At 47.3% G+C, this 23,848-nt stretch overlaps 1 protein-coding gene across 1 annotated transcript in view; it reads left to right on the top strand.

The window, feature by feature from the left end:
• The window catches only part of SH3YL1 (SH3 and SYLF domain containing 1), a 665,923-nt gene extending 645,073 nt beyond the window's left edge, over positions 1-20,850 (top strand). The window contains exon 10 of the mRNA XM_086926395.1: positions 19,046-20,850. Coding sequence (XP_086782521.1) covers positions 19,046-19,242 — 197 coding nt within the window. The 3' untranslated portion in view covers positions 19,243-20,850. The remainder of the gene's footprint in view (positions 1-19,045) is intronic.
• Positions 20,851-23,848: the final 2,998 nt, after the last annotated feature.

Genomic DNA, 23,848 nt, shown 5'->3' on the forward strand with positions numbered 1-23,848 from the left:
AAACAATCTGCCCCATTCCAATCTAAAACAATTTGTCCCACTCTAATCCAAAACAATCTGCCCACTCCAATCCAAAACAATCTCCCCCACTCCAGTCCTCCCATTCTAATCCAAAGCAGCCTGCCCCGCTCGAATCCAAAGCAGCCTGCCCCGCTCGAATCCAAAGCAGCCTGCCCCGCTCGAATCCAAAGCAGCCTGCCCCGCTCGAATCCAAAGCAGCCTGCCCCGCTCGAATCCAAAGCAGCCGGCCCGCTCGAATCCAAAGCAGTCGGCCCGCTCGAATCCAAAGCAGTCGGCCCGCTCGAATCCAAAGCAGTCGGCCCGCTCGAATCCAAAGCAGTCGGCCCGCTCGAATCCAAAGCAGTCGGCCCGCTCGAATCCAAAGCAGTCGGCCCCGCTCGAATCCAAAGCAGTCGGCCCCGCTCGAATCCAAAGCAGTCGGCCCCGCTCGAATCCAAAGCAGTCGGCCCCGCTCGAATCCAAAGCAGTCGGCCCGCTCGAATCCAAAGCAGTCGGCCCGCTCGAATCCAAAGCAGTCGGCCCGCTCGAATCCAAAGCAGTCGGCCCCGCTCGAATCCAAAGCAGTCGGCCCCGCTCGAATCCAAAGCAGTCGGCCCCGCTCGAATCCAAAGCAGTCGGCCCCGCTCGAATCCAAAGCAGTCGGCCCCGCTCGAATCCAAAGCAGTCGGCCCGCTCGAATCCAAAGCAGTCGGCCCCGCTCGAATCCAAAGCAGTCGGCCCCGCTCGAATCCAAAGCAGTCGGCCCCGCTCGAATCCAAAGCAGTCGGCCCCGCTCGAATCCAAAGCAGTCGGCCCCGCTCGAATCCAAAGCAGTCGGCCCCGCTCGAATCCAAAGCAGTCGGCCCCGCTCGAATCCAAAGCAGTCGGCCCGCTCGAATCCAAAGCAGTCGGCCCGCTCGAATCCAAAGCAGTCGGCCCGCTCGAATCCAAAGCAGTCGGCCCCGCTCGAATCCAAAGCAGTCGGCCCCGCTCGAATCCAAAGCAGTCGGCCCCGCTCGAATCCAAAGCAGTCGGCCCCGCTCGAATCCAAAGCAGTCGGCCCCGCTCGAATCCAGAGCAGTCGGCCCGCTCAAATCCAAAGCAGTCGGCCCGCTCGAATCCAAAGCAGTCGGCCCGCTCGAATCCAAAGCAGTCGGCCCGCTCGAATCCAAAGCAGTCGGCCCGCTCGAATCCAAAGCAGTCGGCCCGCTCGAATCCAAAGCAGTCGGCCCGCTCGAATCCAAAGCAGTCGGCCCGCTCGAATCCAAAGCAGTCGGCCCGCTTTAATCCAAAGCAGTCGGCCCCGCTTTAATCCAAAGCAGTCGGCCCCGCTTTAATCCAAAGCAGTCGGCCCGCTTTAATCCAAAGCAGTCGGCCCCGCTTTAATCCAAAGCAGTCGGCCCCGCTTTAATCCAAAGCAGTCGGCCCCGCTTTAATCCAAAGCAGTCGGCCCCGCTTTAATCCAAAGCAGTCGGCCCCGCTTTAATCCAAAGCAGTCGGCCCCGCTTTAATCCAAAGCAGTCGGCCCCGCTTTAATCCAAAGCAGTCGGCCCCGCTTTAATCCAAACTCACTCCATCTCAATTCAACCCACTCCCATCCTATCCAGCCCAATCCAATATACCCCACTCCAATGCACCTGACCCAAACCCAATCCACCCCACCCCTATCCAATCCTCTCCAGTCCAACCCACATTACTCTAATCCACCCCACCCCACTCCTATCCAATCCTCTCCTCTCCAGTCCAACCCACATTACTCTAATCCACCCCACCCCACTCCTATCCAATCCTCTCCTCTCCAGTCCAACCCACATTACTCTAATCCACCCCATCCCACTCCTATCCAATCCTCTCCTCTCCAGTCCAACCCACATTACTCTAATCCACCCCACCCCACTCCTATCCAATCCTCTCCTCTCTAGTCCCTCCCACATTACTCTAATCCACCCCACCCCACTCCTATCCAATCCTCTCCTCTCCAGTCCAACCCACATTGCTCCAATCCACCCCACCCCACCCCATTCCAACCTACCCTATTCCATTCCAATCCCATCCAACATAACTCACTCCAAACCGTTTCACCCCCACTCCAATTCACTCCAATCCATCCCGCTCCAATATATCCCACTTCAATCTAATACATCTTAATCCACCCCACTCCAGTCCATCTTAATCCAGTCCAATTCACCCCACTCCAAACCGCCTTAATCCACCCACTCCAATACATACCACTCCACAGCAATCCAATCCACCCGACTTTCAATTCCATCTAACCCACTCCACTGCATCTGATTTCTGTCCAGTCCACTTAAATTAGTCCACTACACGCCAATCCAATCCACCCCACCCAAATCCAATCCACCCCTCGCAATCCAATCTAGGATCTAATGAAAATTCCTTAGCTAAAAGACATTCACATTGACAATGTTAATAGCTCTCAAATTGCTAAAACCTATTGGCTTTGCCAATGCTTGTTGTTTCTCTCTGTGTGTATTCTTCCGCCAGTGCCCATTTTTCAAGTACTGCCTCCTATCTGTTATGCAGGTTATAGTGGACATCTGGCTGGTTGTGCATGCGAAGTTCTTTATCATTCGGAGCTCGAAGCTGCCGATTGTCCCGCAATACCATACCATATGTATAAAGTCTGCATCGACTAGTGAATACCCTGGCCAAGACCTGTCTGTAGTTCCCACTATGACATTCAATCTGTGATGTGTCTGTTAAGTTGTGTGGAGGTAGTTTAGCTGGCATGTGTATTGTAAGGCCGAGGCCCATGACCTGTCCATCATACCCCCACCCTTTATCTCCTACCAGTGTGCTTTAATCCTGTCCATGGGTGCCATTGTCATTGATAACATAGTTTTGTATAGCCAGGAGATCAGCTTTCTCCCGCCCTAAATGTGAGGAGTGTCTGCAAGGTGTTGTGTGATGGAAGTTCTACTCTGTCCACCCTTCATGTGGTGCATCTTGCACTAGAGAGTGTGCTGTATGTTCGGAGCTGAGACCCCTGTAGGCCATCCTCTTCCATCAGGGTTGTGAAACTCTGTAGCTCTCTGTTCGTGTAACAGTCACCCATGGTGATCAGCCCTACCTCTGTCCATTGTGCCATTCTTGGAGTGGAGAGACATTCCCCCTAGCTGTTGGGAGCCCCACCAGTGGTAGAGCTGGTGCGTATCGAGGCCGGTTTCCAGTTTTACAAACCATCCTCTTCCAGCGCCATAGTGCAACAACAAGCACCCTAGTGCGGCCTTCGGCATCTCTCTTCCTACACATAAGAGCAAAAAGGGTCCCTCTCGTTTGGAGCTTTACCTAGGGAGCCTAGTTCTTCCTGCCTCCCACCATTTAGTTACCAGGCCATCCACTACAGCTGCGGTGCAGCATAGTAGAATTTGAAATCTGGTATGGTCAGCCTTCCCTCCTCAATGAGTCATTGGAGAAGACAGAGTGAGATCCTCTGTCAACCTCGATCCCAGTCAGTTCCCTCAGGAGTGTGTTCAAGTCTCTAAATCAAGATTGAGGAACCTAGATTGGTAGGTTCACAAAGAAATATAAGACTAAAGGGAGCATCACCATTTTAGTCAGTGCCACCCTGGCCATAGGATGCAAGTGAAGTGTGGCCAAAACACCATTTTGGACCTAAATGATCGAAAGGTGGTCCCCATGTTGCCGTATGTGATGTCCTTGTCCTCCTGGTAGATCCCATGCCTTTAAACATCATTGGTTCCCATTTAGTACCCTGATCAGTTGTTACCTGTGGGGCCCCCTTCATTACAGTAAGTATAGGGAACGTACATGTTTTGTCCCAGACTGCACTGCTCCAACGGCATCCAGCATTTGCGCCTACCAGGTCACACCTGTGTCTGCGTCACCAAGGAACAATAGCATGTCATCCGCCTATAGTAGGATGCTGTGTTCGCTCTGGAATATGTCCATTCCCTGTCCCTCCTCCCGGATCAGTGCTGCAGATGGCTAAAGAAAAAAGCATGGGCAACAGAGGACATACCTGCCTGGTGTCCCTGCCTATCTCTGGGGGGCCAATGTGAGCTGTGCAGTTCATACATGGCTTTTTGCAACAGCATAAAAGTGACACTTGCTTTGCCCAACACTCCAAGTCATCTGCTGCATGGCAGCCATAAGAAAAGGCAAATACAGTGTATCGAAGGCCTTATGTAGATCAGTGGAAAGAACCCCTCCGTTCAGGTAGGTCTCCTATAATACCCTGAGGAAGTGTTGGGAGAGGGTATTAATCAATTGTGAGCGGAGTGTGTCAGGGTACTAAGATGGGGGTAAAGCCGTCCTGCTAAGATTTTTTACTAATAATCTTATAATCCAAGATCAGGATAGATAGTGCTCCATACGAAGCCATGTCCATAGGGTTTTTGTGAGTGTTAGTAACCGAGACGATGGGCGCTTCTCTCATTGTGTTGAAAAGAAGTCCCCTATCATGGGCTTCAGCGTACAACCAGACAAGGCACTATGAATGTGGTGCATTCCTGGTAAAATTCTGGTAGTGCTTTTGTTTCCCAATGGCTTCCCTCTGGCCAATTCTTTCAGTGCACCCTTGGCCTCTGCTTCCACAATAGAACTTCACTGGGTCTCCCCCTCTTCTCTCGCAAGGCATGGCAGTGTCAATTTCTTCAAGAAGTCTTTGATCACCGCTGTTGAGACAATGGTGTGGGGCTGATACAGCTTGTGATGATGTTGAATAAAAACCCTATGTATGTCCAATTGTGTGTGCGTTATATACCCAGGTTTGGTTCTGATCTTTGAGATAGGTCTCATCTGGTATTCTACCAAACCAGCCATGCTAACAGCCTGCCTGCCTCCCTCCATATGCAAAGTAGTCAGCTACTCCCTACTCGTATGTTCATAGTTGTTCTTGAAACACTAGATATTGTTCTTGTTTCCTACCGAGGAGGGTCCTGGCTACTATGTTAGTTAGGCCATCCCGCTTCAGGCGGCACTGTTCCCCTTCCAGCTTGAGGAGCACTCGCTCCAAAGGCATATGAACCCCAACAGAATGCTACATGCACAACCACTTCTGTATGACTTTAAACGCCTCCCACTCCATGTAGAGGTGGGCCGTATAGTCCTGATTGTGCTGGAAGTAGTCCCATGTAACGTATGCTATTATGTTGCATTTCACTGTGTTTTGTAGGAGCTGGTGGGAGGAGTCTCCAGGTCCGTATCAGCGTCTGACTCTGGCCCCTCTGCAAGGGCAGGTGAGGCAGGTTGTGATATAATTTGTTGGCCGGGTCTGGTGGCTTAGTGGACTAATGTGTTCCCTGTAAGGGCCTGTGTTTCTCAATAAACATCTGTTATTCAGTGCCAAGTTGCCCACGGGTGAACATGAGTGTTCGGTGGTGGGAGTGGCTTCCCCGGAGGTGTGGGCACCAACAAGACATCTAGTAGCACATGCAGTTCATGCATGTGTCATAGCGGATCTTGCTCCCCCCTTAATGGCTCGCACAGATCTCCCGGCCCATTTCTGCCCGCATTACAACTTCCGGACCCGCCATCTTGGGTGAGGAGCAGGAGCAAGCAGACTAGTGCGTGGCTCCTCCCGCCCTCGCCACTACAAAATGGTTCCCTTCCCCAGGAGGCGCAGCGGACGGGCGCAGCGGTGGCGCCGGCAGGGCGCTGAAGGCGCGCCAAAGGCAAGCCCGTCTGCGCCTATCCGCGACGTACCGGGACCAGAGGCCACGACCCCTGGCCAAGCATATACCATCACCTACAGCCCTAGCACCTTACTCCAACTGCGAGGCCCTACCCCTGCTCATTGCCTCGCATCTTGGGACCCCACCACAAAACACTTTCTCTGCCAACACTGTGTATATCAAAGCTGCCCACAAAAGCCTTCCCCATCATATCACATGTTTCAAGCAAACTGTAGATCCCTTCCTAAGCACTCCCTGGAGATTTCCTTGCTGCTATCTGATAAAGAACCAGATGCCCTGTTCCTTACAGAATCATGGCTACATACGGACTCTGACCCTGATATTATCCAAGCACTTCCCGCAGGATACCAAGTTCTCCGGGCTGATCGCTCATCAGGAAAAGGCGGCGGCATAGCTATCATATATAAAAGCCGATATAATTGCCGCAGCTCCCCTATCAACCTGTCTAGCTGCGAATACCTCCCATTCTCGCTAGATTTTTCTCCCACATGCACCTTTTCAGGGACTCTCATCTACCGGCCTCCCGGCACCCCAAGTAACTTTATCAATAACCTGGCACCCGCTATAGCCAGCGGAGTCTGCAATCTACCAAACTACACCCTGCTGGGTGATCTCAATGTCCATTTAGATGATCCCCAGGACCCTGCAGCTGCCGAATTACTCAACAGTCTTGCGGCACTAGAACTTTCCCAGCGAGTGCTGGAACCCACCCATTCCATGGGACATCTCCTAGATCCAATTTTCAGCAATTGTACCCACCTTACAGTTAGCTCACCCATTCCTCTCCCCTGGTCTGATCACTCTTTGATCTCATTTACCTGGTCACCGCCAGGCCGACGTCCCGCACCATCGCTTGCACCCCGGAGAGACCGCAAGTGGTCAAAACTTAATCCTAACCAGTGGGCATCTACTCTGGAAGCCTCCGCCCCAGTAGGCAACCCTGACCCTGTCGTTAGTAACGACAACTTTAATAAATGGATCACCGAATCTTTAGACTGCATTATCCCAATCAAAGACATTGAACCCAAACCAAGAAACGCACCTTGGTACTCCCAGGACTTGCGTAACCTGAAAAAGGAATGCAAAAAAACTGGAAAGAAAATGGCGTATTGACTACCTACAAGCAAGCAAAAATGCATACCGAACCTCTATAAAACATTATAAAAATAGCATAAAAAATGCTCAATCCATTTTTTATGAAAACATAATAAGCGTCAAAACCTAGGGAGATATATCGAATCGCAAAAACTCTGCTCAAACTTCCGGACAAACTACCTGATCCTCTTAGTGCTCAGACCCGCTGCATCGAGCAGGCCGAATACTTCCACAACAAAATAGCCATGATCTACTCATCCTTCCCCCAAACCCCGTATTTCCAAACAAGCCACAAGGAAACAAGCTCGCCTCCACCTGCCACCCTGGAGACTTTCCCACCACTGGAGCCCACCACCCTGGAAACCATCATGCTCCAGGTGAACTCCGTATCTCCCAGTGACCCAGCCCCAGTTCAGTCCCTCAGGACAGTAATCCCCGCCATTCTGCCCACCATCTTAGACCTGATTAACAACTCCTTATCCTCAGGTACTGTACCACCCAGGTGGAAACAGGCTACAGTTAGAGCCCTTCTAAAAAAGGCCAATCTAGATCAAAAGAACCCTGGGAACTACCGCCCGATCTCCTTGCTGCCATGGATAAGCAAAATTGCGGATAAACAGGTAAATCAGTCCCTCACAGAATTCCTGAAAGCAAACAACTTACTGGATGTGTCACAAACTGGGTTTCGCCCCTTGCACGGAACAGAAACCGTGCTCCTTGCTGTGACAGAAGGAGCTAGAATCGCGGAGCAGGGCGGCACTGCGGCCATCATTTTATTGGACCTCAGCGCTGCCTTCGACACCGTAAATCACGACATCCTACTGCACAGAATCTCAGAACTAGGAATCACCTCCAGGGCAGTGGCCTGGCTTCAATCATTTCTGTCACAGCGCTCTTTTCTAGTCTACGAGGGCAACGTCGCATCGCCCAGTAAACCACTCAGTTGTGGGGTTCCTCAGAGCTCCTCCCTGAGCCCCACACTGTTCAACATATACATGCGCCCCCTCACCGAGATCGTCCACCCATTTGGCGTTTAAATTGTGTCTTACTCTGACGACACCCAGTTGGTGGTGACCCTTAATCACCCCTCTACCCAAAGGAGTGATCTGACGGGCTGCATGGAGGCAGTGTGCGCCTGGATGACCCAGTCTTATTTAAAATTGAACGGAGATAAGACAGAGCTAATGGTACTGGGTAACCCCCCGCAGAAATCCATTGACTCTCTATGGCCACCATCCCTGCCCCCCCCCCCTCCCCCCCATAGCCAAGGACACCATTAAGAGCCTAGGAATCTGGAGGGACAATACACTTACATTCAGCTACCAGGCAGTCAAACTATCTGCTACCTGCATGGGCATTCTGAGGCTCATCCGGAAGATCCTTCCGCTTCTTCCTTACAAGGCAAGACAGATCATGGTCCAGGGCCTAATCCTATACCAGCTTGACTTCGGGAACGCCATCTACCTAGGAGCCCCCCAACTAACTCTAAGAAAACTCCAGGTGATTCAAAACTGCGCTGCCCGCACTCTCCTGCGCATCCCTCGCTGTCAATCTGTGAAATCCGAACTAAAAGATCTCCACTGGCTTCCAGTGAGGGAAAGAATCCACTTCAAAAGCATGTGTATTGCCCACCATGCTTACTGGAGGAAAGGAGCAACTCTGAACCACACCCTGATCACCCCCCTACCGTCCCAGCAGACCGCTTAGGTCGGCCCATGCCTTCCAAGCCATCAATCCCAGGATTAAAAGAGCGAGGAGTGGAGGCAGAATGTTTTCAGTAAATGCGGCAAAACTCGAACTCCCTTTCTCTCTCCCTTCGCTCAGAGCCTAACATCCTGCCTTTTCGGAAAAAACTAAAAACCCTTCTCTTCAGTAGATAACTCAACCCCCAGCCACATACACCTCCCACTCCTAAGCGCTAGGACGTCTACGGGTAGCTATCGCGCTATACAAAAGCCAAATCCAATCAGTGAGCAAAAAGAGTATTGCCGGTGACCAGGATTCCTGGTTTGCACATATCCATGTAATTCCCAATGTGTTGCCCAATATATGAATGATCAGGGAGTGGGGGTGTCGACCTGTCTAAGTGTTCATCTGAGATGCAGTTTTAGTCCCCTCCTAGCTGAGTCCCTTCCCAGCAGTTTGGGCGTTTGTGCCTTCTACGCTAACACCATAGTTAGCATTTCCAGGAATTGCAGTTGGCTGACATTCAGGGCATAAAGGCTTCCTAGCATTATCCACATGCCATACAATATCCACTGGACTAGCAATGACTTGCCCACCCTAAGTGGTGGTAGCCTCCGAGGTATTTCCTGATTATGCTGAGTATCCTGCGGCATATACCTACTCAATCTATCACCTACTCAATCTATCACCTTCTTAACTTTAATACCTCTGTGTGCGCTGGGTGTGTTTCTTGGATCAATGCCATGTCCATCCCTCTCAGTCGGAGATAAAGGCCTGCACGTTATATCATTTACTCAGGCTTTCTATGCCCCTCACGTTCCACATAAGGGTGGTGTATTTACATGGTGAGTCAGCCGTTTGAGCAGTAAGTCACAGTAGGTCGTGTGATCCCAGTAGGTTTTCTAAGGAAGCGTAGTATAACCAGCTGGCTAGGCCATAGAAACAAACCAGAACAATCCCCAAATCCTGCTCCCCAGGGCAGAGTGGTTGCCGCTGTCTCCTAGCAACATTCAACTGTGGAAAGGTTCTCATGTTCATACTCCCTAGCACTTAGGCATAGGAGTAGGTGGGGGGTGGGAGAGGTTCTTCTTTGAGTTATCAATTCCACTCAGCCTGCCTGTGCATTATTTCCAACGCTGTGGAATTGTGATCCGTGGTGTCCTCTGCTCAAGGGAAGCCCTCCTATTGTGGGTGCTCAGTCAAATCCTGAGAAGTAGCAGTCGCACCCAAAGTATTGCGCTCCCACATTGTTTCCTTTTTTAGAGGTCATCTGCTGCTTTTTGGGGGGGCAGTCTGGATCTGGTTTGTTCCTCAACGCCAGATGATCTGACCCAGAACTGTCCTGATGAGCATCGGCCAGATTTTCACTAGGAGACCGTTAAAACAGCGCACTGATAGTGGTCGCCATTTTCTCTGTGTCCTCCTGAGACTGTGCTGCTTGTTCTCTTGATAGACGCTGGTTCACCAGTCTGTCCCGCTGTCATTTGCTCTTTGGAAGTGGGGCCTGCCACAGCAACCTCACCTCTGTGCCAGTCCTGTACTGCTTCAACCAGCCCCAGGTGTCGGCAGGTGTGTCAAAGAAGTAGGTCCACCTGTCCACTATGACCTTCAGCCATGCAGGAAAAAGAATGTGGGTGATGCCATTATTGCATCAGCGTAAGACCCCTCTCCTTACCCCACCCAGAGCTGACAGTGGTGACCATTACATCACTGCTGGTTCGGGGCTAGCAACAGGGAGAGGTGGAGATTGGAGGTCTGGCTCCATATCAACCACCTAGAGTTGCAGGCCATCCACTTGGCATTGAAAGCATTCCTCACATCCATGAAGTGCAGGTGCAGGCAACACCACCACCATGTATTGCAGCAAGCAGGAAAGAGTATGTTCCTGGGCCCTGTACCAGGAGGCACTACACCACTGGAAATCTCTGGATCATTAAGGAGTCTTCCTGATGGTAAACCACTAGGTAGAATCTTTAAATGACAAAGGGCAGTTAAACCAGGAAGTGGTTCATTGTCTTGTCCGAGAATGGCTAGAGCCTTGACTTAACCTATTCGCCATGGCAGAGAATGTTGTATGTCAGAAGTTCTGCATGATTTCTAAGTCCCTGTAGGGGCTTCAATGATTGCTCGGCTTTTTTAATTTTTTTTGAGAGGAGCGGGGCTTGGAGCTCAATTGCACTAAGATGAAATTTTTGTTTTTCTCCAATCGCAAAGTGAGATTTTGTAGAATACACATGGTAGTTGGCAAAACCCATTTAGACTATGTAGATGCCTTTGACTATTTAGGCATCCGACTCACACCCAACCTGAGCTGGACTCCCCAGTTGAAATCCCACATGACCATTGTCCAGCAGACTGCAAATATAGCCAAGATTCTTTGTAGGACTACACCTAGAAGGTTTGCCACTGCCCTTCAAATTTATAATGTAAAGGCATTAGGCTCTGTACAGTAAAGCGCCAAACTATGGGGCAGTTTGAATACTAACAGTTTAGATATGGCGGTACACAGGTTTCTAAGGTCTATACTAACACTTCCCCCAAGTACACCACTCATGCCACTATACCTAGAAAGATCTTGCACACAATAGAATGCAGACTTCGTACTTTCTGGCACCGACTGTGGACTACCCCAGCCCTAGAACCATATCAAGAAGGTGTAAGATCTTATAGCTACACACTACATAAAGAAGATCACAGTTACTGAACTTTAAAGTCACTCCTGCATAAACTGGAGCTTAATAACTATTGGTCCTCACCAGAGACAATGAGTGACCAGCATGCCACTGTGATATAGAATCCTTGGAACATATACTATTCTTTTGACCTTGTTATCACATCCTCCCTGTCAAGTGGATTGTGCCCCTTTGCAAGAATCTGGGCATTACGAGGTATTTAGATGCCCTCAGAATCTAGAGAACCAACACAAACAGAGTACTTGTGTTGGAAAACAAGGAATTATTTGTGAGGCCTGCACAAACTATATATCTACATTTGTCCTTCACTGGGATCCAAACACAATGCGGTGGGTTGACAATAACCTGGAATGAGGACTTGTCCCACTGGCACCATCCCAGTGGCGGCCCACCCCTTTATCTCACCAAGCACTTATAGTGGGAATTTCTGCCATAGTGACACATAATCCTGACTGAGCATCTCATACTGACCATACAGTATACAACCTTGAATCACAGTGGCGGACACTCTTGGTTGTTGTTCAACTAATGCAGTAGCAAAAATACATGTCTAAGCATCCCTTAGAATAACAGGTACTTATCATATCTGATAACAGTTATAATGCAATGCAATTAAAGCCATCACAGTTATAATCACAGGATTAAGCATTTACAACCAGGCATCCTAGCAGGAATGTCTAGCAACATAACTCCAGTTCTCTTATCATTTCACAAATAACATTTGTCTTCCAGTCCCCAAAAGGAACACCATTTGTAAATGCACCACCTATGCAATTACAAGTTTCCATCTGTAGGGGGCATCACCTCGGTGACGATCCATTTTTAACCTTCCACATATCAGTGCAGCCCTAAGCTTTAGCACCTGTCTGTAGAACAAAAAATTCCCGCAGGAGGTAGGATTCAGAAAACCTGATTAACCCTTGAGGGGTTCTTTCCTTTAAGTCCCCCAGAAACTGAGAGTGGGGACTTACCAATTTCGTGCTGGGGGTGTCTGTGCTGCTCCCCATGCATCTTTTCCAACAAATCGGGGTGACCCCTTCCTACGGGGGTCACCACGCGCCAAAACAAGCAGCATTCCCCATACTTTGCATAGCATTATGGGACGCTTGGCGCTCAGCACGTGAATATTAGAGCAGCGGCTCTCCCACAGCTCAGGGGAGAGCCACTCTGCTGTTGCTGGTGGCCTCACGCTGCATCTGCCCTTCGTTGGGGCCCCGGTCCCACCCGGACCCTGTGCACACAGGGAAGTTGGAGAGCATCTTGGGAAGCCCACACCCGGCTGCTCTTGCCGGCTCCACGACTGGCCAGCACCCTCACGTGCTGCCACAGGAGCCGGTGCTTCCATTCTGGCCTGCCAACTCCTGCGGGCAGGCACGACGGCACTCCCCCCTCCTTTTCGCTAACTCCGTGGCCCGGAACTGGGGGTCCTGGACCCCAGAATTCTTCAAGGGGTATGTGACAGCACTCCCCGACTTTGTCTTCAGCGGGGCCCAGAGTTGGGGGTCCCTGGAATTCCTTTGCAGGGAGCGCAACGGCACTGTGTCTTAATCTCTTCATGGGGGGGTTCAACAGCACTCCCTGTGGCAGGAGTTGGGTGTCCCGGGCCCCAGGAATTGCTTCACAGGGAGTGCAACGGCACTCCCGAGCTTCCTCTTCGTCTGGGGTCATGGTAGGCTCCTGGTGCCCCCGGAGGCAATTCTTTTCTGACTGCGTTCCCCGGCCTTTCCTTCTTGGGGCAGCCTCTGGGACCTGACCCACCCCGAGGGCACATCCAAGACCAGCGGCAGAGCCTCACGCGCTTCGTCGGCGGTCGCAGCAGAGGTCAAATGCTGCCTACCTCGGGGGGGGGGGGGGGGCATATCTCGCCCCTGTGCGGCCGATTTTGACAATCGTGGCCTCTTCTTGCTCCTGGTGGCCAGCCCTAGCCACCTGGAACACTCTTCACCACCCTCCTGGCTTCCAGGAGGGGAGCTTGGCAAGAAGCTGTCTTCACTGGCTCCCTGCACCAGCCTTTCACCTGGCTCTCCTTCTGGGCCTCTCTTCTCCTTGTGCAGAGGGCCAGGCTTCTCCTCACTGGCCCTGGACTCCCTCAAGGGTGCAGTCCAGAGTCCTGGGACTGTCAGGGGGTTCCTCCTTCCTACTGCCCATGGCGCCAGGCTCCAGCACCAGTCTTCCTCAGCAAGACCACACCCCAGAGAGAGATTCTCTTTCTGTGCAAGACCTTTTAAAAGAAATTGGAGGGGGCTGGCAGGAGGGCTCTTCTGCCCTATCATGCAGCGACATAGCACCTCTCTGCCCCTGCTCCCTCCTTCTTGCATGGGCCTCTGGGAAACTTCAAGATGGCGTCATCCAGTGGTCTCATGGTCTCTGAAAAGCCCTCTTCTTGACTTCATGACCTGTAGCAGGCCAGAGGCCTGACCCTGGGTAATGGATGCTGATGGATAACCTGAAGCTTTACCCCCATCTCTCCCTCCTGGAGAGAAGACCTTCACCCTTGGAATGCTTGCAGTGAAAGGCTAGGCCTCCAAGGCTAAGCTTGGGGAGGAAGGTATCAACCCCTTCGCTGCGGGGGATATTCCCCCGCTGTGCTGCGGGGAGGGGGGCGCGCACAGCGCTCACATGCTCCTGACGAGCTGAGCTGAGTCACGAGGCACGGCGCTCCTGTGCTCATGACAAGCTCAGCTCGTCACGGCCACATCCGTTCCGGTGGAACGCTCAGCACAGCAGGGGAATTATCCCCGCATGCGAGCGTTCCACGGCTCATGATGAGCTGAGCTCGTCATGAGCACCGGAGCGCCGTGGCTCATGACGAGCTCAGCTCGTCATGAGCATTCAAAGGGTTAAATCCAACCTGGCAGGGTCACACCCAGCCAGGCTCTGGTTATAAGTGGAGTCAGAGGAATATGACATTTCTGGATGACCCACAAGCAGCACAGATATGGCTTTGGACTACAAATACTTCTTTTTACACAACTTACAGTTTACTTTGGTGTGTGTCTGGAATTTATAGGCCCTAGGGAAGTTAAACTACCACATGTGGTTCCTATATTCATATGAGAGTAATGGAGTGTTTCTACAGTGAAACAGTAAAGCACACTGACTTTCCCATACATGTGTCTCCCCACATTATGAAGCCTATTCCATGTCACCACCCAACTCTGCATAATTCCTGTCAATCTATTCTATCTGTACCTGTTTCTGGGCTGCGCACAACAGGAATGTCCCCCATGCAGCCCTTTCATGGGTGCACACGCGTTTGCACACATGTCTACATGTAACAAGTACTGTGCCCCTTATCCTGGCTGCAGCGCAGCATCCTTTTCTCACATGCAGTCTGTTCCATCATGTGTTCACTGTGGGTGAGTCCCAGTTTGAGGCTCTCCCAAAATAAAAGCTCAAAAATTAGGTGTTCAAAAAGCGAAAAATCCTGGCGGTACAGATGGTCCGAACTACCTTATAACAACTTGTGTTTGATTTTGCAAAAGATCTAATGGCACTATGGTTAAGGTGTACAAAGGGCCCTATTATAATGTCGGTCGGTAAGCTTCTGACCACTCATCGGAGGCTTACAGACCATCATTGTTGGTTTACATTCCGACCGGAAAGCTATAGTGCCATATATATGTATACGCGTGTTTACACATGGGCTGGCTGGAGGAGCTGGTCCTCTTGGTTCAACACTCAGAAACTATGCAATCTCAGGTGGTAACCTGGTTACGTTTCATTGATGACCTTTTTGTGATTTGGAGGGAGGGGGCATGACATCGGCAGAAACTTTTGTGTCAGACCTCAACAAAAACACCTTAAATCTCCAATTCACAGCCATCTTAAGTAAGACATCCATTACATTTCTGGATACTGAGGTCTTTATCGAACAAGGTAGAATAGAAATCAGATTACACCGCAAGACCACAGCGGGAAATTCTACCCTGCATGCCAGCAGTTCACATATTAAACATCTAGTCAATAGCATCCCGTATGGCGAGATGTTACGCCTGAAAAGAATACACAGTAGACAGACTGATTTGAAAGATGCACAGAGGGACAGTAAATCGAGATTTTTTGGAAAGGGGCTATTTTTCTAAGATCATAGATGCAGCAATCTCTAAATCAAATCAAAAAGACAGGTCCTTACCGCTGGCTGGAAACCCACAGGTATTGCCAAACATTGGGGATAGTGCTATAAAACCACCTGAATTTAGATTTATTGTACAATACAGTGCCCAACATAAGGAGATAGAAACTATCATCAGCAAAAATTGGCCATTACTCCTCAGTACCCCGTGATAGGGAAAGATCTCCCTAAGAGACCTTTAATTACATATAGCAGAGAGCAGTCCATGAAAGACGAACTGGTAAAAACCAGTCCTGAGGTCCTGGAAGCGTCAGTTTGGTACCAAACACATGCAGGATTTTTTAACTGCAAGGTATGTAAAGCCTGCCAACAAGCTACCAATAAAAACAGCTACTATTCGCCATTCGATCGCAGGGAACACAAGATTAACCCGTTGAGTGCTGATGACGGAGCCGCTCCGTCGTCGGCTACGGGTGACCTGTGCTGATGACAGAGCGGTTCCGTCATGGCCCGCTCGGCGCGCCTGCACGGCGCGAATTTCGCGCCTGCGCTGACGTTCTATTGAGCGGGGCGGGCCATGACGGAACCGCTCCGTCACAAGCACAGGTCAACCGACGCTGGTGATGGAGCGGTTCCGTCACCAGCATGCGGCCGCCGCGCGGCCGCCCCGCCCCCTTAGCACTGCGGCGGAATAGCCGCCGCAGTGAAGGGGTTAATAAACTATTAACATGTAAGATGGAATATGCCGTCTACGTGTTAATCTGTCCCTGCAATTTGCTCTATGTGGGAAGCACGAAGCTTCCCGTACATAAAAGAATCTTACAGCATTTACGGGCAATAGGAAATCAGGACAACACATACCCTGTAGCTAGACATTTTAAAGCCAAACACCATTCCAGGAGCAGTGATATTAAATATTTTGTTATTGACTGTGTGCAGGCCAGTAGACGAGGCAGCAACAGGGAGGACAAACTACGCCGCCTCGAAACACAGTACATAATCGAACTCGACACAAAGCATCCCTCAGGCCTCAATATCACGGAGGATCTTTACACCTGTCTTTAATATGGGAATTTGGATGGCCTCTTTGCTATGTTATTTTGTACAGGATTTCATGGGATTTGTAAATTATTAAGTAGGTTTTATTATTCTTAGACTGTTATTTATATAGAATTTGTATTAACTATTCTATGTTATATATATTTTTTAGCAATCAGTTTATATACAATGGTTGTTAGATATACCATATGAATTCATCTTTTTAGCCATTTAATAACCATTTTAAGGTTTTTTTATAGGCGTATTTATGAATCCTATGCATGTATATATATTTATTGATTACTGGGTATTGATTGTTGAACTTATATGAATGAAACATAATGTCTGACTCTTAAAACATGCGGTTTTTGCACATTCTCCTATGTAAATTTAATTGGCAGCTTGGTTACATGGTTAACATAAAGGGTGAATAAGGTATTTTACCGATATTATCCCCTAATTTTTGAAAGCCTAATTAACCATTGGCAACAAAATCCCTAGCTGAGACATAAAATCCAACTTTACTTTAGCACTTTACTCTCTCATTTTCCGAAACTTTGCACATTGATTGGACATTAGCAGCATATGGGGCTCCATATTGTTTCCATTCAAAGCATGTGCAAATGAATAAACTGTAAGAACAGTAGGTTCCGTAATATGATGAACATCAGTAGCTGCATTGCACTTTAAACATCAACTATATTATTTGAAAACCTTGATTTTAGTAGAAACACACATTTTGTTTGCTTCGTTTATATCACTATCACTATTTACTATGACAAAGGTTTTTACATTCACATATTGAATTATAACTGTTCTTTTTTAAAAAATTGTCGAACTCAAAACATAAAGTACAGCAAACACGATAGCATGATGAAATAGCTTGTGTAGTTTTTAACGTTATAACTCTTCTATTTCTATGCCATTTGTAGGCTCAGATATCACGTGTCGAATGTATTTAAACCAATGTCTGGTGATCAACTGTGTCATGTGATCAAGCGCTCTGGGAAGCGCGAAACGCGTCGTGATGACTGGGAACACCACAGCTAAATAAATCGCCTTTTTGCACTGAATTTGGGTTTGTGTCCGTATTTGCAGCCTGGAGAAAGCCTGCGCCATGCCGGATTATCCTTGGTATATATATATATATCAAAAAGCTCGTCGGCCAGTCAAAAGCCGCACATAATCCCTAACGGAAGGCCTGTCCACCGTCTGAATTATGATGTTGGTTTCTGACAGGCTTTCCATGTCGGGCTTTCCGACATAAAAAGCCTGTCGGAAAGTGACTTTTGGGACCCTAGCAGGGCCCCCCTTCCCTCTGCGGCCTACGGTTGTGGGTCTGTCCCTCCCTGAAAATCCCTGCACCGTGTGGCTGGCACCATGAGGTGCCTGCAACACTGTGCAGGGATTTACACAAACTCCCATTTCCCCATGGTAGCTTGTGCTGAGGGCGGTTTCCTCCTGCACCATAAGTTCCCATAGAGAAATGGGAGTTTGTGACTGCACCATGTCCTGTTGCATCCTAATTGCGGTTACGGGACCGCCTACCGGAGGTTGGTTGGTACCACATCCGCAAAGATGTCATAATGAGCCCCTAAGTGGCTAGAAAGATCAAATGCTGGTTCGGAAGTTGACGACGTGCCTTGTGCCCATCTGCTACAACACAAATGATAATTAGGCGGGAGAGATGCACCTGCTTAGCCGCAAATGTAGGGATTATCCAAATAATAATGTAATATGTATTACTGTGTTTTACATGTTTTTACACTTTTCATCATGTTTTGGAAACGACCAATACAGTTTGTATTTGTGTTTTTTACAATCCTAGCACTTTGGGAAGTCCAGAATTTTGGTCCGATATGGTCCATAATGGCTGCGATATTGGCACTGCACTGGTAACTTTATCTGAAACAAAAGCTGCGATATGTTGTTTATTTACAATAGAGCAATGCGTAAGAAAGTGCCAAGAAGCTTATTATTTTGTATATTGCTGACCCGAGTTGCTGGATGCTCTGATCCTTCATGTTTTCAAAATTGTAATTTTATCAAACTGTATTTATAATGTTGCACTTTTATCCATTTGATTGTTGGACCTTTACAAATATGTTTATTTTTGAAGTTTGTACTTTTATGATCTTAGGAATCGAAAATAAAGAATAAATAAAGTAAAAATGCTGACAATATTCTAATTTAATATCCTTTTCTAGGTCTGGTGTAAACTAAGAACTTTTGATTTTATTCAAGTGATATATATATATATATATATATATATATATATATATATATATATATATATATATATATATATATATATATATATATATATATATATATATATATATTTATTTATTATACATACATCGGCTTTCAGTTGGCCTTCTTCATCTGTTAGCCCGATGTTGTTATTCACTTTTTACTTCCGTCCAGGACTGTATGGGGCAGTGGGTCAGTCAACTTCAGCCATTGGCTGACTTCACTGTAACAGCTTTCTGCACTCTCACATTCAGCATCTCCCCACATAAAGTAGTTAATTCCAGTATCCTGGTTTACCATGTGTTCTTTTTTTAAATTATTGGCAAAGCTAACATGCGGGCAGCCAACACCAGATACCTTGACTTTGCTAGAGCTTGTTTTCTTTGTTTGCGTCACTTGCTTTTGTGCAGTTGTCGTTCTTTGACTTGCTTAAACTTTTTACTTTCACCTACATGTTATTGAAAAATGTAAATTATTTCCCTAAACCTGAAATAACATTGTGAATTCTGGTTCTTTGTATTTCTTAGATTCGTCAAGAAATGAAACTACAACTGCTACTGCACTATATACTTACGAAGGACAACAGCCAGGTGACCTCAGTTTCAGGGCTGGTGATAAAATTACCGTGCTGACCAAAACCGATGCACAGTTTGACTGGTGGGAAGGAAGGATTCGAGGACAAACTGGGATTTTTCCAGCCAACTATGTTAATTTGGACAGATGATTAAGAATCCTTTACAAAATATTTACTCTCCGCTTAACTTAAGCTCTGCTTCAAGACATGGACTAATAAACGTAACTTGGCATTGCGCACTGATTAACATTATGCCCACACAAAATAATTCTATTCCAGGTTACTGTATTGCAAAGATAGCAAACAGGGTGCATTTTCTTGTAATGCTGCAAGATGCATTCTGTATCCGAAAGCAGGCCCTGCTTTTTATTTAATTACTGAAAAAGCCATTTCGACAGAACCTCCAGGCATCTTGTTTATAAGAAGACCTAATTTATGTAGAGTCTGTTAAATTGGAAGCGTTGACTGCTGTTACGGGGAAGCCAACATCATAACGAGAGTGTTTTCATAGCGTAACCGATAACAGATTTGGTTCTAAGCGCTAATGTGACCGTTGTGCAGAATTGTGGAGCCCGTGAAGGAAGCTGTGGAAAGACAAGTTTTCCTACGATGAGCAGTGAAAATCATAAATTCCAGTTAGGGGGAGGCAGAGTATAGTTTTGACCCTATGCCTAATGAATCCTACTAAAGTTTCCGACTCCTTTTTAGTGCCTCCAGAGAAACCAACCGACATTTATGAATGTGAGCACTATAATCCAAAATGGGATTCAAACTTCGAGTCTAGTAAGGAAAAGCTCTGTAGCTCTGTCCTGAACAGTCGGCATATTCAGTCCCCGAGATATACTATTTCACCTCAAATAATGTTTAAATTGGGAATAGGTAGTAACAATTAATCACGGCCTATCTAGGATGGATTTTAAGTAAACGCCCTCTTTTTATTTCCTTTCAACTCAACAAATTACTGTATGGTACGAAAATTGTCTCTTTATAAATTATTCGTGAAAACCAAATGTTACACGCCTTTATTTAAACAATTAATTATGTTTCAGTCGTTAATTAGAAGTACATTTGGATGTTCGGACTATAAGCACACATTCCCTTTTGTTCCACGCAATGGCGCCGTTCCTCACGCCAAAGAAACATTACTCAGCAACTTAAAGCACAGGAAGGGGACGCACTATAACTTAAACCGTTAAACAAAAACATTAGAATTTCTATCCACATATAAGCTTACTCTGCTTTTTAGTGATTAATTGATTTTTCATTATTGGTTCTCCACCCACACTCGTGAACTTGTCTGTTACCGTATGCTTGTTAAGGATTAAAATGTCGTTTATGAGCTGTTAAATGTATTATCCGTGTATCTGGCATGTTTAAGAAAACCAGGAATAAAGTACCTAGAATCTAACATGCTTTCCTATTTTTCGTTTGGTTTGGGTGATGCAACGCTCTTTTTCTTTTATGTCAAATGAGGTTTTATTGATTATCAATACTAAAAGTGAAGCATTGTATACATTATTAGTTGATCGGTATCATTTTAAATTAAATTTGTCAAGCATTAAACTGTTCTATAATTATACTGTGTTTTGACAATGATTTTATGTGAAAATAATCTAAACATCAAACTGATGCATTTAAAAATAAATTCTATTCTAAAAAATATATATTTTGACAAATACAACTATGTAAATGTTCTGTCTTCAGCGACTTTACTCTTTGTGAATTCTGTATTTTGAATAAATAGTTTGTCTAATTCCAGTAACGCTTCTCTTTTCTATGTTTTATGAAATAGCTTATCTTTTTGCCTAAACCAGTTATGCTTAGAGGAAGTTGTGTGTTAATGTTTGGAAAAAAATTATTCCTAATTTGTTGTCGCTATGCTGTGCAAGTTGAAATCGGGACCAGTGCTGCTGATCCTCAGGGGTGTTTGCACAACGTTTAACCTTGGTGTGCAAATAAATCTGATGTAGGCCAAAATGGTGATTCACCGAATGTGAGTTGGAAAAATGTTTCCCATTGCTAAAGGTGTTTCGAAACAAAAAAATCCCCCAATATTGTGGAATTTCTGCAGTCTCAGATTTGTGTTTTGAGGCAGCTTTGTGGGCATTTCTCAAAAACCTGTAAAGGGGAGATGTAAAAATGGAGGCATCACATAAGCCTTGCTGGCAGGTTTCCATCCTCAAAACCCTTTTAAATTCACTCCAGTAGTAGGAGTAAAGGTATGTGTAGGGTGGGAATGCTTAGACAGCACATTCAAATGTAATCAGGGTGTAGAGGAAGTGTGAGAAATTTGGTTGTTGTTTGGGATGTGAGCGCTTGTCAAACAACCATATTTCCTAGTAGGGTGAATCACAAAAAGTCACTAAATGAACCTGTGCTTAACCTTGGATAGATTGGAACAAAAAGCAGTCGGGCTTAACTTGGAGGCAATGTGTAAAGTATTTATACAGCACCAGAAAAATCCCACACCAATTTAGAAAAATGAAGTACATTTTAATATGACACCAAAAAGACAAAAATCCTCAGATGGATAGGTGAGCAGGTTGGTCCCAGTCTCATCCTGTTTCTCAGAGCAGTGTTTGACCAAGAACTTTTAAGTCCTGATTTTTGTTTTTTGGCCATCACTCACATTTAGCACTGCAAGCAAGCGTTCAGGACTGGTGGGACACCACTTGGGGGTTCAGGACTCATTCAGGCTGGGTCCCAGTGCGGGCTCAAGATGGTGGGGGCCTTTTGTGTCTCTGTGGCTCTGAACACGAGGCCAGCAAACTGGCCCTTAAAGTCATTGTGGTAGTGCTGGGCTCTGAAGAAGGTGTAGTGCTTAACAGCAGGTCTGGCCTCTGAAAGTTCAAGGCAGACTCCAGGAAACAAAGCAGTCCTTCCTTGTGGAGCACACAGCAGCAGGCAGTACTCTAGTCATTCTGCAGGTTCAGGAGTGAACTGAAGAGCTGGTGCCTGATGTCCTATTGTTATACCATGATGCCCTCCTTCTGGAAGGTGAAATAAGCTTCTAGAAATTTTCTTTGAAGTGCATGAAATTCCCTGACTCCCCTGCCCTGGCTCCAAGCTGGCTGCTGTGACAATGTTGCAGTGAGAAGTCCTTTTTATGAGGCAGAATCCAGCCTATTCAGTTGCAAGTGGGGCTGTGCTCAGCTCTGCCCTCCCATCGTGCCAGCTGATGGCCCATTCAGGTAACCTGATCCCTCTATTGTGTGACTGGGAGGAATTCATAAAGTCTACATGTCCATTACACCTAGTCGTGTGACCCGAGACGGCGGCTGGCACAAAAGGGCCAAGGGAAGGAAAATGCCAACTTTCTAAAAGTGACACTTTCATAATTATATTAAAAATTCCGACTTTACAATTAAAGAGTATTTTTCATTACAATGTCATAGATGCCAAACATAAACTGGATACCTGATCCCAATCAAAACGTAGCACTTATTAACTATAATACGGCAACCCGTTGTTAACCTGTGGCACAGGTAGGCCACACAGTAGTGACAAACTAATTTAGGAATTTTTCACTAACCAATCATGTAAAATGTGAACGTACATGTCCAGGCTTTTAGTTACAATGCATCCTGCCCGGTGGGCTACATAGGGCCTAGCTTACATGCAATGAGCGGAGACTGTTCCTGAAGGTAGAGGTGTCCCGAGCAGGACCTCTTGTACCACGTTGTATTTTAAACAGTTTCAAGAGCTGTTTTAAAGAGCTGCCAATGTTTGTCAAGTTAATTTCTTTTTAATATATTCACTGTTTCTTGAATCGCCCACACATGAAACAAATTTATAGACTCCTTGCGCATTGTAACACCATTCCTGCACCAATTTTTAAAATCCTTACTTGGTAACAGAGTGATGCACTCCCTGTGCCGGCAGGTAGGCAGGGATCATAGAGTGCGGTCGAGAGGTAGTTACCCATCTCTACCATAGAGTGCACTCACAGGCAGCAACATAGGTCAGCAGTCTAGCTGTTTGGCCCCACATGCTTAAATGAAGGCCGGGCAGCAGGCACGCCAAAAGCGCGCCAGGGGTAAGCCCGTCTGCGCCCGTCCGCTTCCGAAATTATCCAAGGGCCAGGAACCCTGCCCCAATTACACGGTTCACATACTCCAGTAAGCAATTACACAGTCTCAAGCCCCCCCCCACAAAGCAGGCTGCAAGAAGGGCTGGCAATTTGGATGTCAGCAAACACAAGATCAAGTTTGCCAACACTGTTACCTTGAGATAGAAGTTCTGGTCAAGCCCAAGATAATCGAGCCCAGTTTGCACAAGGAGTCGCAGGCATGGAGGCTAGGTTAATTAATTGCTGTTCACTGCCCAAACACAAAGCTGAAATCTGCCTGCTACCAGAGGAAGCTAATTTGGAGTATTATTTATTAAGGAAAGTTGGCTTACTGACAATTCTGCCCCAGACATTTTGATGGCCCTCTCACCAGGATATTTAATATTAAGACTGGACCGCACAGGGCAGGTGGGGTGCAACTAGGTTCCACCCAGTCCACACGGAGGAGGTGAAACATATTGATGGATAAGGTGAGGTTAGGCTTGCCACAAGACCCTGCTCCACTGTATATTCTGAAAAGTCACAAATACCCTCTTTCCAACACTCTCTTGAGTCGGGCGTAGTACCAGGGGCATGGAGGAATGCCAGAATCAGACCTCTGCTCAAACAGCCCAATTTGGAACCAGCGCAATTAGGAAACTACCACCCCATCTCAATGTTGCCATTTGCTGGGTAGCTGCTCTCAGG

This window comes from Lissotriton vulgaris, chromosome 6, assembly GCF_964263255.1.
Source record: "Lissotriton vulgaris chromosome 6, aLisVul1.2, whole genome shotgun sequence".
Classification (NCBI taxonomy): domain Eukaryota; kingdom Metazoa; phylum Chordata; class Amphibia; order Caudata; family Salamandridae; genus Lissotriton; species Lissotriton vulgaris.